General features: G+C 34.5%; 1 protein-coding gene across 2 annotated transcripts in view; it reads left to right on the top strand.

The window, feature by feature from the left end:
• Positions 1-16,407, top strand: part of LOC134853905 (cytoplasmic dynein 1 light intermediate chain 2-like) — a 485,619-nt gene that overhangs the window by 459,493 nt on the left and 9,719 nt on the right. Inside the window, exons 2-3 of one of the 2 annotated variants that reach the window (XM_063869870.1) lie at positions 11,360-11,547; positions 15,873-16,088. In XM_063869870.1, coding sequence (XP_063725940.1) covers positions 11,386-11,547; positions 15,873-16,088 — 378 coding nt within the window. In that variant the 5' untranslated portion in view covers positions 11,360-11,385. Of the gene's footprint in view, positions 1-247; positions 392-9,931; positions 11,162-11,359; positions 11,548-15,872; positions 16,089-16,407 lie in introns of those variants that run through there. The other variant, XM_063869871.1, reaches the window with a different exon arrangement.

Consider the following 16,407-nt stretch of genomic DNA (forward strand, 5'->3'; position numbering starts at 1 on the left):
GAGCTCCAAGGTTTTGGGTGGCATGTTATTTTTGATTTGCTTAAAAAAGCTCCCAATAGTTTATAAGTTTACTAAGCAAATTTTATAAGATTGAAAATCAATCAATCGAAAGATTGAGAATTTGAGATGTTTCACGTATAATTAAGCACCTGTTTCTCTTAGAGACCCGTCTATCATAGTCCTATCATAGTTGAACAGGCAATCAGTTGAGCAATTATATCAGCAAAACCAGCTAATTATGTTTAAGGCAAATTCAATGCAACTCTCGACACCAATCTGGTAGCTGCTATCAATAGCAGCAACCTATCAATGGTCAAGAAAATCCTCACTGAGAACGCATTCCCCACTGACGTTGCTTTGAAGGGTGGCTGGACTCCATTGATGCATGCGTGTAAGATTTCAAAAGATTGGTTGATTCCTTTTTCCAAAATGGGATATGTTGCTAATTCATCTTCTCTGGCATTACATACAGTTCTGGTTTTGTTTATCCAGAAAAAAAACTACATTATTAACGCTATTGTTTATACTTAGGCAAAACATGAAGAAAAGAATTCGTCATGATTATTCCAGAGTTCATAGACCGAAAATTGATTTTACTCAAAAGGCACCCTGAAATTCTTGCCGTCCATATTTTTTATTATCTATCTATTATCTACCTATTATGTATTATATATTTAAATGCGGGCTTCACTATCTCGCCATGCTTAAGCTTTTTCAACGTATTATTTTCGCATGTTTAAGCTATATCGTATATTGCAATGGTTAAGAATTTTTTTTTCGATTTTGCAATTTGATTTTAGTGGTTATTTTACCGAGTTTAAATTAAGCAGCCCAATATCGAATTAGGGGTGGGGAATTTGGCCTGCAATTTTGAATGCCCGAATCATTTTAGTTAACGAGATAAGACGATTTTTGAGATTTTTTCAAAAATTTTCAGAAAAATTGAAATATTATTTTGTAAAAATCTGAAATTCCCAACCCTGTAGTTGGGTCCTGTCAGAGTACTATCAAGGATTGCGAATCTTGCCTCCAAATATGACTGGCCAAATCCTTGTAGTTTTCGAGATTTGACGTTTTTTGTGATTTTTTCAAAAATTTTCAGAAAACTTGAATTATTTTTATTTTTTAAAAATCTGAAATTCCCAAACCTGTAGTTAGGTCCTGTCAGAGTACTCTCAAAGATTGAGAATCTTGCCTCCAAATATGACTGCTCAAATCCTTGTAGTTTTCGAGATTTGACGTTTTTTGTGATTTTTTCAAAAATTTTCAGAAAACTTGAATTATTTTTATTTTTTAAAAATCTGAAATTCCCAAACCTGTAGTTAGGTCCTGTCAGAGTACTCTCAAAGATTGAGAATCTTGCCTCCAAATATGACTGGCCAAATCCTTGTAGTTTTCGAGATTTGACGTTTTTTGTGATTTTTTCAAAAATTTTCAGAAAACTTGAATTATTTTTATTTTTTAAAAATCTGAAATTCCCAAACCTGTAGTTAGGTCCTGTCAGAGTACTCTCAAAGATTGAGAATCTTGCCTCCAAATATGACTGCTCAAATCCTTGTAGTTTTCAAGATAATATGTTTTTTGTGATTTTTTCAAAAATTTTCAGAAAATTTTAATGAAATATTTCTCAAAATTTGAAATTCCTAACGTTGTAGTTGGTTGCTGTCAGACTACTCTAAGGAGTCAAAAATCTTGCCTCCAAATATGACTGTTCAAATCGTTGTAGTTTTCGAGATAGACGTTTTTTGTGAATTTCAGAAAACTTATATCAATTTTTTTTATGCAAAATTTGAAATTCCCAGCCCTGTAGTTGGGTCCTGTCAGAGTACTCTCAAAGATTGCGAATCTTGCCTCGAAATATGACTGTTCAATTCTTTGTAGTTTTCGAGATATGACGTTTTTTGTGATTTTTTCAATAATTTTTAGAAAGTTTAAGATTATTATTTTTTTGAAAAATCTGAATTTTTCAACCCTGTAGTTGGGTACTGTCAGAGTACTATCAAGGATTGCGAATCTTGCCTCCAAATATGACTGGCCAAATCCTTGTAGTTTTCGAGATTTGACGTTTTTTGTGATTTTTTCAAAAATTTTCAGAAAACTTGAATTATTTTTATTTTTTAAAAATCTGAAATTCCCAAACCTGTAGTTAGGTCCTGTCAGAGTACTCTCAAAGATTGAGAATCTTGCCTCCAAATATGACTGCTCAATTCTTCGTAGTTTTCAAGATGTGACGTTTTTTGTGATTTTTCAAAATTTTCAGAAAAATTAAATTAATTATTTTTCGAAATTTGAAATTCCCAACGCTATAGTTCGGTGTTGTCAGGGTACTCTAAAGAGTTGCAAATCTTGTCACATGCGACTGCTCAAATGCTTTGAGTTTTCGAGATGTGACGTTTTTTGATTTTTTCAAAATTTCTCAAAAAAAAACTTATCTACAAAGAAATTCAAAAAATTTGAAACTACTAATTTGATGAAGATACAACCTTATTGTCAGCGTACACCCAGGCGCCTCAAATCTTGCCTCTTCTTATGAATGCTCAAATTCTTTTAGTTTTTGAGATAAGACGTTTTTTTAATTTTTTTTTCCGGGAAACTTAGGTTTAAAAAAATTCACAAAATTTTGAATTCCTAACCCTATAGTAGGGTGCTCTCAGGGACTCTCAGTGGTTGCAAATCTGGCCTCCAAATTTCTCTAGAGGCCCATTAAGTTTTCGAGATGACGCTTTTAAAATGGGAATTAAAAAAATTAAAAAGTTCGAAATTGGGTGCAGTCAGAGTACACTAAAAGTTTGCAGATGTTGTTTCCAATATATGCGGTTTTTCATGAGTAGACGAAAAATTTCGAAGCACCGGAGGTGCGCTAAACGCTAGTTATTATTAACGCGAAAACTATCGGATCAGTTTTGCTTATAAAGTTCGAACTAAAAAGCGTCTTCGAAACAGATGTAGTAAAAACAAGTTGGATCAATGCTTTATTAAGAGAACCGTTTTGGCAATACTGCCATCATCAGTTACCTAGAAAACAAAAAAATCTATAAAACAAAATCATTAGATTACAAAAAGGAAAACAACTAACCACAATAGCACAATTGGATGTAAAAAAAAGTATAAAACTGAGGTGGTATGAAAACCACAACTAACACTTAAAAAATGTCCTCAGAGGCTTAAAAATATTCTCAGATTTTGACTACTACAAGTATTTCCGAACCAGTGTTTAGTACAGCAATTGAAATAATTACCAAAGAATTGCAGAAATACCTTGAGCAACATATCCTAGATTTTGTATTACATGGAACAAGATATCACCAAGAGCCACCGTCATGGATGAAGCCCACCACAAACCTGATTGAAAATTTTCGAACCTAAAGAAAATTACTTTTGACAAAACCAACAAACAGAAAAGAGCTTCTCTAAAATGCGAAAAAGTGTCCTCGAAGCAAGTGAACAAGTGTTCAAACATCTGAGGGTGTAAAGAATTATAGATTACCGGCGAGTTTTTCCGAAACCGGGAAAAAGCTCTTCTGAGAAGGAAAAAGCTCTTCTGAGAAAAAAAAGCTCTCCTGAGAAGGAAAAAGCTCTTCTGAGAAGGAAAAAGCTAATTTGCTCAATAAATAATTTTTCAATTCGGTTTTCTTGCAAAAAAAAACAGATTGCAAACCTGATGAAAATTAATGTAAAAATCTAATGTTAAAATAATTGGATATTTTGGTGGCAGCAATGCCGATCATCCTCATTTGCGTTGAAACAACCAATCCGGAGGCTTGAACGGCTGACCATCAATACTCACCAAGCAACCTGAGAACAAATAAACCTAACTAATTTGAAGAAATTATTCAAAAACATGTACAGGCTGAGACAAACTTCAAATACATAGAAAGAAACCAGCGTAATTCTGGTTGAGAAAACAATCGGCCCATATCCCTCTGAATATAGACAGCATGGTTTTTGATGAACGCCTCTTTGGTCCATTGTACGAATTGTTTAGTGAATACTTAGCCGAAGAACAGCCTGGTTTTGTTTAATACAAGCAGTAGATCATTCAGAATCATATACACCGACAGTGGGAAAAGTTCAGCATTTTGATATGGTTGACATTCCGTTGGGCAGTTATCCTTGTGAACAATTTCTTGTGGACTTTTGCAAAGTTTTGTGAATTCCATTTGTTCCAGTGACCGCAAAACATAAAAATTAGGAAATGTGGCAGCATCAAGGAAGTTTAGCGCGGTTAATAACACCAAGAGCAATTTTTCAACACAGCGAGTAGTAAATTTTAAATGAAGATTTCAATCTTTTTGATGTGATAGAGTTAGCAATCAATTGCAGTTGAAAAATAAGCCTTGGACTCCTTGATCAGTAGAAAACAAATCAAAAACTGGGTTCAATCTGCCTCAGAACTTGTTAAGAGTTATGAACTTAGTGAATAATCTTATATAGGTCTTGGTGATTTTTTTGTGTTTCTCATTTCAGAAAATTCGTTCACGCTCATTTGATTTTTCGTGGTTGGACTTCTGAGTTTAAGTTCAATGCTTTTTCCTTGTTAAAAGGAAGGCAAACTCCAAACAGCAAAATGAAAGGTCGCAGTAAACCTGATCGGGTGCTAGTTTCGAAAGTAGAATTTAATTTTCAGATTTCCCAGCGAAATGAATATTTTATTTATTGATCCAGTTTTCTCAAATTGATGATGATGATGATGATGATGATTGGCTTTACCACTACTCTTTCTTGAACACAAGAGTGGTAGAAGGCTCACAAAGCCTCACAGAATAAAACAGTTTTCAGGGTTCGTTTAAACAGCGTAAAATCAACAATATCTGTTAAGAGAACAGGCAGTGAGTTCCAAATAACAGCTCCTTGGTAGGCAATGCTCTTTTTGGTAAATTCTGTTCTGCATTTCGGAAGGATAAACTTTTGTCTGCGCGAAGGGTTGACAGAAGCAGAATTCTTTTTGAAAAGATTGTATAAATAATCGGCACAGTTCCAATTGTGAAACACGCGAAACATAAAGCAGCATATTTTGAACCTAATTCTTTGGTAAACTGGAAGCCAGTGCAATTTCTTCAGTAACTCGTTTGGGATACTTCTATTAAAAACGTATCAATCATAAATTATTCATAAAAATCAAAGAGCATTAAAAGCATGTATTCTTTCTTTAAAATTTGAAAGTTGAAGTTTATTCAAAGAGTTTTAAGGACATATGTTTTTTCGTGAAATTCGATAGTTAACGTTTTTATCTTCAAAAAATAAGTCCGTTTTTTTTGTTTCCTTGCGATCTTCTTTTTTTTTAAACTATAAGTTGGCTATGTTTTACCTGCCAATAATCTGCGTTCTGCGTACAGAGGTGAAACCGAAAATACAAGGGATTGAAAAATCGTATTATCAGAGCAAGGTGAAACTTTATCGAGAGAAGATATTTCAATACAATTTATGTACATGACTTATCTTTAAAACGAATGACAGGGGGTAGTAGTCCCCCTTGTAACACGAGAAATCGACAATATAAGCAAGATCAATTTTGCTTATTTATTACCCTTGCGATAGCAAGGGTATTGCCATCGGGTACTAGTCTTTTCTCCCGCAAAAAACTTTAAGCACAGAATTGTCAAAATTAGAAATGGTAAATTGTGGTTCAGTTTTTAATTAATTCTTATTATTTTGTGTCTCCGGCACACTTGGTCTGGAGGTAACGAATACGCCTAGGACGGCAAAGGTCCTGGGTTTGAATCTGACAGGACCTGTTTTTTTTTTCAAACGGGAAATATCGGAAAATTGAGATTCAATGTTTTCTTTTTTTTTTCGCTAAAAAACTATTTTTTATCGGCTTACTGACCTTATTTCGAATAATTTCAAGGAAAATAAAACCTTTATGCTCACCTCTGGATTGCAGAAAATGCTAAAATCTTAATAGAAATTCTAATTCGAGATTTTCGTGAAAACTATTTTTTCTCGGCTTTTTTTTTCCTTTTCTTTCGGCTTCATAGGTTTTGGCCTATATTATATCGGTTTAATGGCCATATTGCGTCTTTCAACGAACGTCTTTCAAATTTGTGTGTGCGTGTCGGTGTTTTGAGGGTGAGGGGGACTTATTAACTTAAGTCTTGTTGATTCATGTTTAGGCTTAAAGGGGTTCTGCCCAGGTATTTTTCGGCTTTGTTACCGTTTGGTAATTTCTTTTCCGATGATTGTTTCCCATTCCATTGTCTTGGCATGTTTTTGTTCTGACCATTGAAAATGCGGAGGAACTTTGTATTCGGGTGTGTTTTTATTTTTTTCTTTTTGTTTTCCACGCAAAATCAGGTACCACAAATAATCATCGGACTGGGTTGAGTGATATGTCATATTAAAGCCCTTTTAGTCGTGATTCGAACCATGTTTACAAATTCTCAAAATATTCTAGTGTCGAGAAAAACCGTTTTGAAATTTTTGATTTTTCATGTTTTAATTTGAGCGAATAAAGCAAGCGAGCAGGCTTACAACAGTTGAATTATGCCTTATTTAAGACCGTAAATCTTAATTTTGAGCAAATAAAACTAGTTTCATTTTAGGAACCATAAACTTAAAAAATCTCAAACGTTTTCTCCAAAAATTTTTTCCAATTTGCCCATATTACTATGACTGTCTAATATGCCTAAATTTTATTTTTTTCATCAGATCCTTTTATTACACCAAGCAGAAAAAAACTACACTAATTTGGAAAAAAAACTTTCTAAACCGTAGTTTTCTAAAGACTATGGTCGGAACATTCTGTGCTACTTGCACAGTAAACGGTTATCCTTGTTTTTATTTGTAAACTAACCTTTTTTTTATTTCTAAACTAGCCTTGTTTTTTGATAAACCTAGTTTAATTGAAATTTTTGATTTTTTTGTTTTCTGACTTAAGAGCTTTTTTGTTTTGCATCGCCAGTGGTGCGAAGCTCAGCTCCGCCTCTGTGTTTATCAATCTATTCATGTACAATCCAATTTCAAAATGTAAGCGTTTTGTGCTCTGGTAAGACATTTAATTTTGGTTGATCCATCCTAAATTTTTGTCCAAGACGAGACCTTCACAATTACAAACAAAGTGAATCCCGCCAAATTTCAGCATAGCTTTAAAAAATGTCAGAACACAAGGTCGTATCAGAATTGAAGATAACTTTCAATTGGTTGACGGGTTGCGAGTGCTGGTGTTAGTTATGGGCAGTCAAGAAGCCCGTGACTAGTTTGTAGGAAGCCTAATAAAAAAACACTAACCTCAAAACTATCAAACACCATGTTAGTTGTTACGCAATAGAAACAAGAGAAGCAGGCATCTGTGCAGGAAGCATGATGTTCCGGTAACAGTCCTAGAAATTTTGTGGCTTTTACGGGGTGCCTTTTACCGAACTTTTGAAGCTTTATTTGGCTTTTTTGTAAAGAAAAAATCTAACAAAACTTTAAAAGGCAACGTTTTTTAAAACAACTATATTCGATTAAAGTTTTCAAACTAAAAACCAAAGCTTTTGGTCTTTGCTTTCGTCTCAACGTCTTTCATCCAAGTAAGTGGACTCTGAGGAGTTCTGCTACATGTCGAGACATAGCACGAGATTTAGTCATTGGAATTCAAAGGCTTCCACAACTCAAGATGAAGCCAGACTTGAAATCAAAGTAAATGGTTTCTGAAAAGGAAGGATTAGCGGAAATTTTGCTCCTCAGAAATCCACTCTAATGTCAAAATCTTCCACTCATGGAAAGTCGTGTCCAAAAATCATTACGGACGACTTGCAATTGTTCGTAGTGATTTTTGGACACGGTTTTCGAAGAGTGTAAGATTTTGACATGAAGAGTAGATTTCTGAGGAACAGAGTTTCACGAGATCATAAAAACACCAGATTATCAACAACGAATTGAAGATAAGCGCAGCTCGTTTGTTTTTCTAAGTTTTGCCAGATTAAAAACGCAGCGCGAGGCGCAGCAGGAAAATTAAAAAAGAACTTAGCGAAAAGATACATGAATCTTCTTGCGATTCAATACGCTTCATACGAGCAAGATCATGCGATCACGATGGATTTTAATTCAGATTTAATTTATTGGTTAACTAATGTTACCTAGATGCTTTTATTTTGCGTTAGTATAACCTATCTTTTCTATCTAACCTACATACTGGCACTCATATGCGAGAAGGGCCCCTTTCAATTGAACTTTTAAAAACTTGACGCGAATTACTTAGTATGCGTGCTCAACAGCTATGTGATTGCGGGTTTTAATCTTACTTGCGCTGCAGTTAACAAGTTGAAGTCTTGGAAGTCAGCCCATTTTAATTTTGGTAGGATGTTAGTTACGCTGAATTAAAAGTGATATCACGAACTTATTTCAATGTTGAATTGATACAGGTCGTGTATCAGCTCGTTTGATGAATGTTTACCCTTGCGATAAGCAAGGGTATTGCAATCGGGTACCAGACATTTTTCTCGTAAACAACTTTGTCGACAGGATCTTCACTTCTAGAAGTGAAGATCCTGTCGACAACTTTTAGATGATGAGGTTCTTATCGACAATTTCTAGATATCCACACTTCTTGAAGTTCTTGCAAATTCAAATAGAAGTACTATCAGTTAGCTAGTAATTAGTTCAAGTCCGTTTCAGGTTGTAATTATCTTGTCAAAAAAATGTTTCTCATTTTTTTGGGTTTCTGTTTTTCGTCCTAGTTTCTATCGGTTCAATTTAAATTTTTTTAACGCCATTTTTTATCTGGTAGGCTTTTTATTTATCACTTTTAAAAGATTTGGTTTTTTGCCAATTTAAATAGTTTTTACCAGAACTTAAACTTCACAAATTTTTAAATTTAGCATGTCTGATATTGAGTTTTTTCTTTTTTTTTTCCGGTTTTTATAAATATTGAAACTGTTTCAATTTGTTCAACTGTTTTGAAACTTAGTCAACTTATTTTGTGTAATTTTGAGGGCATAATTAATCCATTTGGGATCATGTGTTTCAGTTTGGATGGGTCGTAAAAACCTTTAAGATAAATGGAATTTTTTATGATAAGTTTTGTTTTCGGTTCAACATGCTTCGACCCAAAGTTTGTCGCCTTTGTTTCCGCTCGGTAATTGATTTCCATTTTTAAGGGCTGTTTTTGAATTTCATCTGATACAAATATGAAGTTTTTGTAGCTGTAATTTTACAACTTTCGTCAAGTTATTTTTTCAAGTATTTTTTTCCAACATAATTTTTCTTTTCTTACCTGTTTTTTTTTTCATTCACTATTTTGTAGCGCAATGTATTTTTGCATCGTAAGTGTTGCGAAGCTCTAAGGTTGACTAATTGTACTTGAGCTCACCTTGCAACTGCAGCGCACGTGCGATTTTAACCAGCCATCATGTGATTGCTGAGAGCCATCGCTACAAGGCGTCACAAGGTCCATGTTCCTTACCAGCTCGAAAAAGCCATACAAAGTTGTGCCTGTTTTCATCCCCCTTAAACTCCCATAAGCATCAATATCATAGTTTAATGAGCGGGTTTTATGTGGTTAAATATACAGACCAAATATAATGAAAAAGACTAAAAAAAGAGCCAAAGTTCTCTAAAAATGTTAATAGGTTTCACTAAAAAATTTATTTGTTCGCTCTGAAATGCACTACTTTCAAAAGATATTTTCAGTTGGCTTAAGTAAATCGAATCTCAGAAAAAGGAGATACTGTTAAAGGCACCTATAATTTTTTTGTTAATCAGCAAGCGGATAATCTGCATCCCAGAAGTGTAATTTAACTTGCTATATACGTAAGTTAGAAGCTCATGTTTGACATTGCTAATAACGCTGTGTTAATATTATACCAGCCCTGGATCGATTGGGCTAAAAATATTTAACCTTGAGGAAAAGCTCGTAGCTGCTTAACAGAAAGATTTTTCCAAAAAGAGTTGAGGGGAATCATTTTTTTACTCCTTAATTGTATGTTTGACATATTTTTGATGTTTTTAGCCCAGAAATTTGAAACTGATATATGCGAATACCTGCTGGACAGTGGAGCCAATTTAGAATACCAGTCAAATTACATGACTCCTATTCTTCTGCTAGCCACCTCTGAAGTTTTTTCTACCGAAATTGAGAATTGCTGTAAGTGTGCAAAACTCTTGATTGAGAGAGGGGCGAATATCAATGTATCGGATAAATTTCAAACATCTCCGCTAATTTATGCTGTCAAGAACAAGAATTTGAAATTAGTTGAACTTCTTTTGGCTAGTGGGTCGGATATAGACGCTGTCGATAGTCGAGGATGCAATGCATTACACCATGCATGCAATCACGGCAACATTGAAATCGCGAGAAAGTTAATCGAAGCGGGTTGCAATTACAAACTCATTAATAATTCGGGATGTACGCCTATTGACTTGGCATATGCTCAGGGGTTTACAGATCTGGGTACGTTTATGGATTCGGGTTGTAAGGGAATAATGCCGATGAGAAGAACGCCGAAAATGGACAATGGAACTTCTGCGCAACTAAAGCAATTGTCAGATTTGGAGATCTTTTTGTCTGGTTTGGATTTGCTCGATCTGTTGCCTTTGCTTCAAGATCAGAATTGTATTTCGTTTAAGCAGCTCCTGACTTTGACAGATTCAGAACTGGAAAAAATTGGGATATCACAGTTAGGAATCAGAAAAAAGATTTTAAATGGGGTCCACGAAGCAAATAAAAAGGACTGGAGATGCGAATCTTTTCCACACACGCGTGAATTCTCGCGGTACTTGAGTTGCTCAGAAGCGAACAGTATGATTAAGAATATCCTGAGTCAAACTCAATACATGACCAGTAGCGTAGCTTACTTCAGAAAACAGTTGAAAAATGATCCAACGGTCTTTGTATCATCTGCCAGAAATGAAAACACTGTTTCAAATGTTATTCAATCTGTTTCGATTTCGGTCGAGCAGTTGCGTGAAATTTATTATCAGTTGGAACTTTTAAATTCGAGTTTGGTGAAATTGATGAAGAATTTTCCGGACAGTGAAAAACAGAATTTGATTGACCAATTGCCGTCATTGGAATCAATGGAAAATCAGTCGTGGATAAGTAAAAAGTGGTTGATATCTGGTTCTTTGATATGCTTAGCTGTATCGTCATTTTTGTTTTCAAAACTAAATCTGAAATCATTGAAACTTTCCAAATTATTTTAATTATATTTAGATAATCCTGAAATTGAAGATGAGTAAAACGTATTGCATTCTTTTTTCTCTGGACTATCTCAAAATTGCGATGTGAAGGTTTTTTTAAAAAAAAAGATTTATTTTCGCTTCGGGTGCGGTCTATCAACTGTTCTACCTACTAGTCTAACAACTGGACAGCTCTTATAGCAATTTTATCCGTCAAAAATCTCGCCTTGATAGTACTCGCAAAACATACTTATATTTCAGAAAATTATGAAGTAAGTGTAAACCATGTCAAAATTGCTCGCGACATCAACAGATCCCTACGGCAAAGCATCAGATGATAAGAAAGTGCCAGAAGGAAATGGGATCTGGTCCGAACTGCTGAATAATGTCTCCAGTGGCCTTCCGAGCAGTGACGCAAATGCCTCTTTCAGTCACGCCTCGAATCAAGTGATGACCAGTTTACATTCTTCTTTGTCAGAAAATAGAAAATTTTTTACTACTAAGTGTTTCACTCAAAACACTATTTGATAAGCTGCTAATTTGCTTTTTTGTTGCTGCTAAAGGAAAATCTAATTCTATAATTGTTCCTAACTCTCTCGAAAGAGTAGGTGGAACTTATGAGTAGGGTAGGAGTTTCACGCGATTACATACACGTACTTAAAGGAAAATCTGTACGAGATTGAGTAAAGTTTCGTCTGATCCGTTTCAGTCGTTACTCGGGTAGCTAAAGATGTATTATAAAGTTTCCTGAGTATAGAGAAAAATTGCACGGTGTCCATTCATTTGCATCATGAGAGTACGTGGTTTTCTAAACTGCTAAGTTAATTGTTATCTGATTAAGAACTGTAGAAAAATAGCGGTTCTCTTGTTTTTTGGAAACGACTTCTTTGGCTGTATGGATTTGTCAAATGGGTATTTTTGAACAAATGGTCTTCTTAGTGTCGAGAAAAACAGGCTTGAAAATTTTATTCAATTTAAGCTTTTGTTGCTAAGTTTTAATTTTTCAATACACTCAATATATGGTCTTATGTTCTTAAATCGTATATAAGTTTGTGCTCATTTCTCCGGAAATCTCATTGAAAGGATTTCTGCTCTTTTTTAACACAAGTAAATGCTTGGTTTTTCATGAGTTCCCTTTTTTAACCTGTCTCGTTTAAATTTGAGCTGAACAACAGTGCTTAATTTCAGTATTTGTGTACGGTGTTCTACATTTTATTTCCTTACACTTTTACCATGTGATTTAACGCCATGACTTTAAGGCTCTAACAATTTCTTGCCAAGACAATTTAACTTTTTCGATATTTTAAACACCAAATTCATTGCTCAAGTTAGGAAATACTTAATCCTCGCTACTTATTGGCATATCGGGTTATTAAAATTAAAACTTACCTCTAAAACAAATTAAGTTGAGGCGTAATAATTCAATACTCTGGGTAATTTTCCCAATTCAACCAACTTAAACACCGAAAAACCATATAATGCTCAAATATGATAATATATAGAATTTTGGGAGTAAACGCTTGCGAGAGGCACGCGTTTTCAAACCAGAATATAATTTTTTTTCGGGTCAACAACTAGCTTAACAGAACTTGAATCATTTTACTTTTCGCTTACATGAAATCAAAAGTCCGATGATAATTCTCGCACATGGCGAAGAGCTAACGCACTTGCTTGTAAAGTCTAAGGTCATTGTTTCGAATCCGGCCAGGGCATGTTTTTCTTTGTACGAGGAAAAATGTCCGCGCTTCGATAAATTTTTTCGGACTTCTGTTTGTCTGCGTTTTTTGTCGGCTTAAGGGTCGCAGCATCAAATTAGGCTAAAATTTTGGCTTTTTTTTGCTCAAATTAAAAAGTATTTCAGTGTTTTCCGGTTTTGGGCAAGTAGTTGAGTTCCATCAAGTTTTGCTCATTTTGCTTTTTTTTATTTCTTACATGTTCATTAAAAATTGTAGGAAGTTTTTTCTTAATAAATTTGAGCAGTTAATAAATTCTGTGTTTGGCGCAGTAGTAATACCCATGTTTCAGACGACAAATACCAGATGTTCGATTCCAGTCGGGGCCTGTTTTTTTTGTGGAAACTGAAAATTTTCGAATGTTTTTGTGCCTGCTAATTTAAGTCGGCTTAGGTCCCGCAGAAAGTTTTGGCTGTTTTTTTAGCATTTTGAAAGTTTTTTTTTGTTAAGTTTTTGGTGCAAGTAATTTTGTTCCAGAAGTTTTCGTCTTTTTACACTTTCTTCAACTTTATTTTCAGTTTTTGATTTATCTTTTTATTTGCTGGTAATAATAGTCATTCATTTTTTTCATCGCAAGTGATGCAAAACTCTGCTTGGCTTATGTGTTGAATATCCAAATTAGTTTCACTGTAGATGTCAGTTGACATTTGGTTTATAGTTTAGATGTCAAATGACATGGAGTTAATTTGCAATGTGTTAAGCTATATGAAGTTTAAAAGGAACCTTGTGTACTGCTCTAACTCTAAGGCATTATGAAAATTTAATAGCATGTGTTCATCTGCTGGTATAGGATGGGACTGCCGTGAATACACTTGCCTCTAAACCTAAAGGCCAGTGTCCCGTAATTGCTTTTTATGTTCCGATCATTGAAATTGGGGAAAAACGTTGTATTCGGATTTCTTTTTTTTTTGTTTTCTACGCAAAGTCAGGTACAACAAATAATCATTGGAATAGGTCGAGTCCGGCCAGGGTTCCAGAAGTTTTCGTCTTTTTACACTTTCTTCAACTTTTTTTTTCAGTTTTTGATTTATCTTTTTATTTGCTGGTAATAATAGTCATTCATTTTTTTCATCGCAAGTGATGCAAAACTCTGCTTGGCTTATGTGTTGAATATCCAAATTAGTTTCACTGTAGATGTCAGTTGAAATTTGGTTTATAGTTTAGATGTCAAATGACATGGAGTTAATTTGCAATGTGTTAAGCTATATGAAGTTTAAAAGGAACCTTGTGTACTGCTCTAACTCTAAGGCATTATGAAAATTTAATAGCATGTGTTCATCTGCTGGTATAGGATGGGACTGCCGTGAATACACTTGCCTCTAAACCTAAAGGCCAGTGTCCCGTAATTGTTTTTTATGTTCTGATCATTGAAATTGGGGAGAAACGTTGTATTCGGATTTCTTTTTGTTTTTTTTTTGTTTTCTACGCAAAGTCAGGTACGACAAATAATCATTGGAATAGGTCGAGTGATTTATCAAATTAAAGCTCTTTCAATTGTAATTCGATCGACAATTTTTTTTTTCCAAAAAGTCCCACTGTCTAGAAAAAACTGGTGGTAAATTTTTGAGTTTTATTTCAATTTTCGAGTAAAGCGATCGAGTCACGTTCGTTCAGGGTGACCACTTGGTCGCTATTTTAGTGACCAGTCACTATTGGTCACTATTTTTTCAATGGTCACTAAAAGTCACTATTTACAACGGTTTTTGGCGATGGACCCTAAAATTTGTTTTATTTAGTCCTCCTTTGTTTTATTTTGAGATATCCATTTCCCATTTGTGGTTGCAGACCCTAAAAATTTTCTAAAGGCGCTTTTGGCGCCAAATTATACTATTATTGAGGGGGAGCGCGCGCCGAAAAAACGCAATTTTTTTCCAATTTTTTCAAAAAGTGCCTTTTTCAGCTTGTTTATTCAAAACTATGCCGGCGGCGAAGAAATTTTGGCCAAAACAGGGACTTTTTAGTGCTTTGGCAGAGTTTGAAAAATTAATTTGGTCGACCTAAAAAAAAGGTCGACAAAAAATTCGAAAATTGTCATAGTCACTATTTTTCTCTCAAAAAAGTGGTCACCCTGCGTTCGTTACTTAACTTTTATTTAGGCTGAGAAAACTTGATTTAACCAAAAAGAAAATCATTTTTGGAAGTTTCTTTCGGCGCTTTCAATAAAGGTATCCCACAAATAGTTCAGTTTATTGTGCAATAAATTAGAAATATATTTAAACAATTTTTTCCATTATTTGTTTTTCCATAAATTTTTGAAGACAAACGTTGTCGATTATGTCTAATTTACTAACGTTTTACGCGTTTGTATAGTTTTATAATTACACCACGCTCTAAAACGACACTATTTTTAAAAAGAAAAGATTGTTTTTATAGTTTTTTATTGTGAATGTGGTTTCAACGTTCCGTGCTACTTGCACAGCATCCAGTTATCTTTCTTTTTTTTGCACTTCTTGCTTCGCCTCCATGCTCTGGATGCGTTTTTGTGGATTCTGCATAATTGCTATTGAATACAGGTGTAGTTTTGTAGGAAGCTTCGAATTATACGATCACCGCAAGATTAGCTATAATTTGATGTTTAGTTTGAATTTTTTTGAGAGCGACCTTTATCGAAACATCTTCCCAGAATTGGAACCACGTCTGGAAGGGTGTATTATGATAATGCACTTAACTTACTGATACTAAATGAAGTCTTCTGTCGCTGCTCATGGAATAATTTGAGCGGTTTCAAAAGATATTTTAAAAAATTTTAATTAAACAAGAATTTAAGCTTATTTGTGTATGCTTGGTCTGGATGGAGGAAAAACCAGCTATTTTAAAGCTAAAAGCTTGGCCATTCTTTAAAAGCAAGTTATATTGTTTTTTTGATGATTGTCAAAAAAATAGATATTTTTGCCTATTCTGATTTGAAGGGAAATCTTATTGGGCGTACATGTCATATCCCACATAAATATAATCCTCTTGCTTTTTTCTTTTCGAAATGGTTAATAGTTGAGTTTTGATAATAAAAAGTATCTAACTGGTTATCGTTGACTGGATCAGAATGAAGACATGTCGAATGGAGATGTCTCTTTGATGAATGGAGACCATACAGCGACAGACGACAGTATAGCGACGGGCGGTGGTGGGTCTGCAGCCAAACTTAAAAGCAAACATATCCTTGTGATCGGAGATACGGAGTCAGGAAAGACTACTCTTCTGTCCGCTTTAAAAGGAGTCTCACCCACATCAGCTGCCGATAAAACTGCTTCTGGAAAGGTACTTATTATTTTTATAAGTGAGAAAGATTCTAATACAGTATGCAACTCACAATGTTCGCACACGAGCCCTGAGGCTCATCGAGGCGAGACCCTTTTAGTGCGTTGATCGCGTTTAGAACCCTTGAGCTATAAAGAGGTCCCCAAAAGACTGGGATCATTTTTGAACGCTAGAAAGCATCCCTAATCAATTCTAGAATGTATAATTAATGGAATCTAATTGGTCGAATTGAAGCTGGTTAAAGTATTTGTGGCTTAGTTAATTGATTCTCACGTCGAGTTTCGATTTGTTATATTTGCCATTAAGAAAAAATAATTGA

Source organism: Symsagittifera roscoffensis, chromosome 9, assembly GCF_963678635.1.
Source record: "Symsagittifera roscoffensis chromosome 9, txSymRosc1.1, whole genome shotgun sequence".
Lineage (NCBI taxonomy): Eukaryota > Metazoa > Xenacoelomorpha > Acoela > Convolutidae > Symsagittifera > Symsagittifera roscoffensis.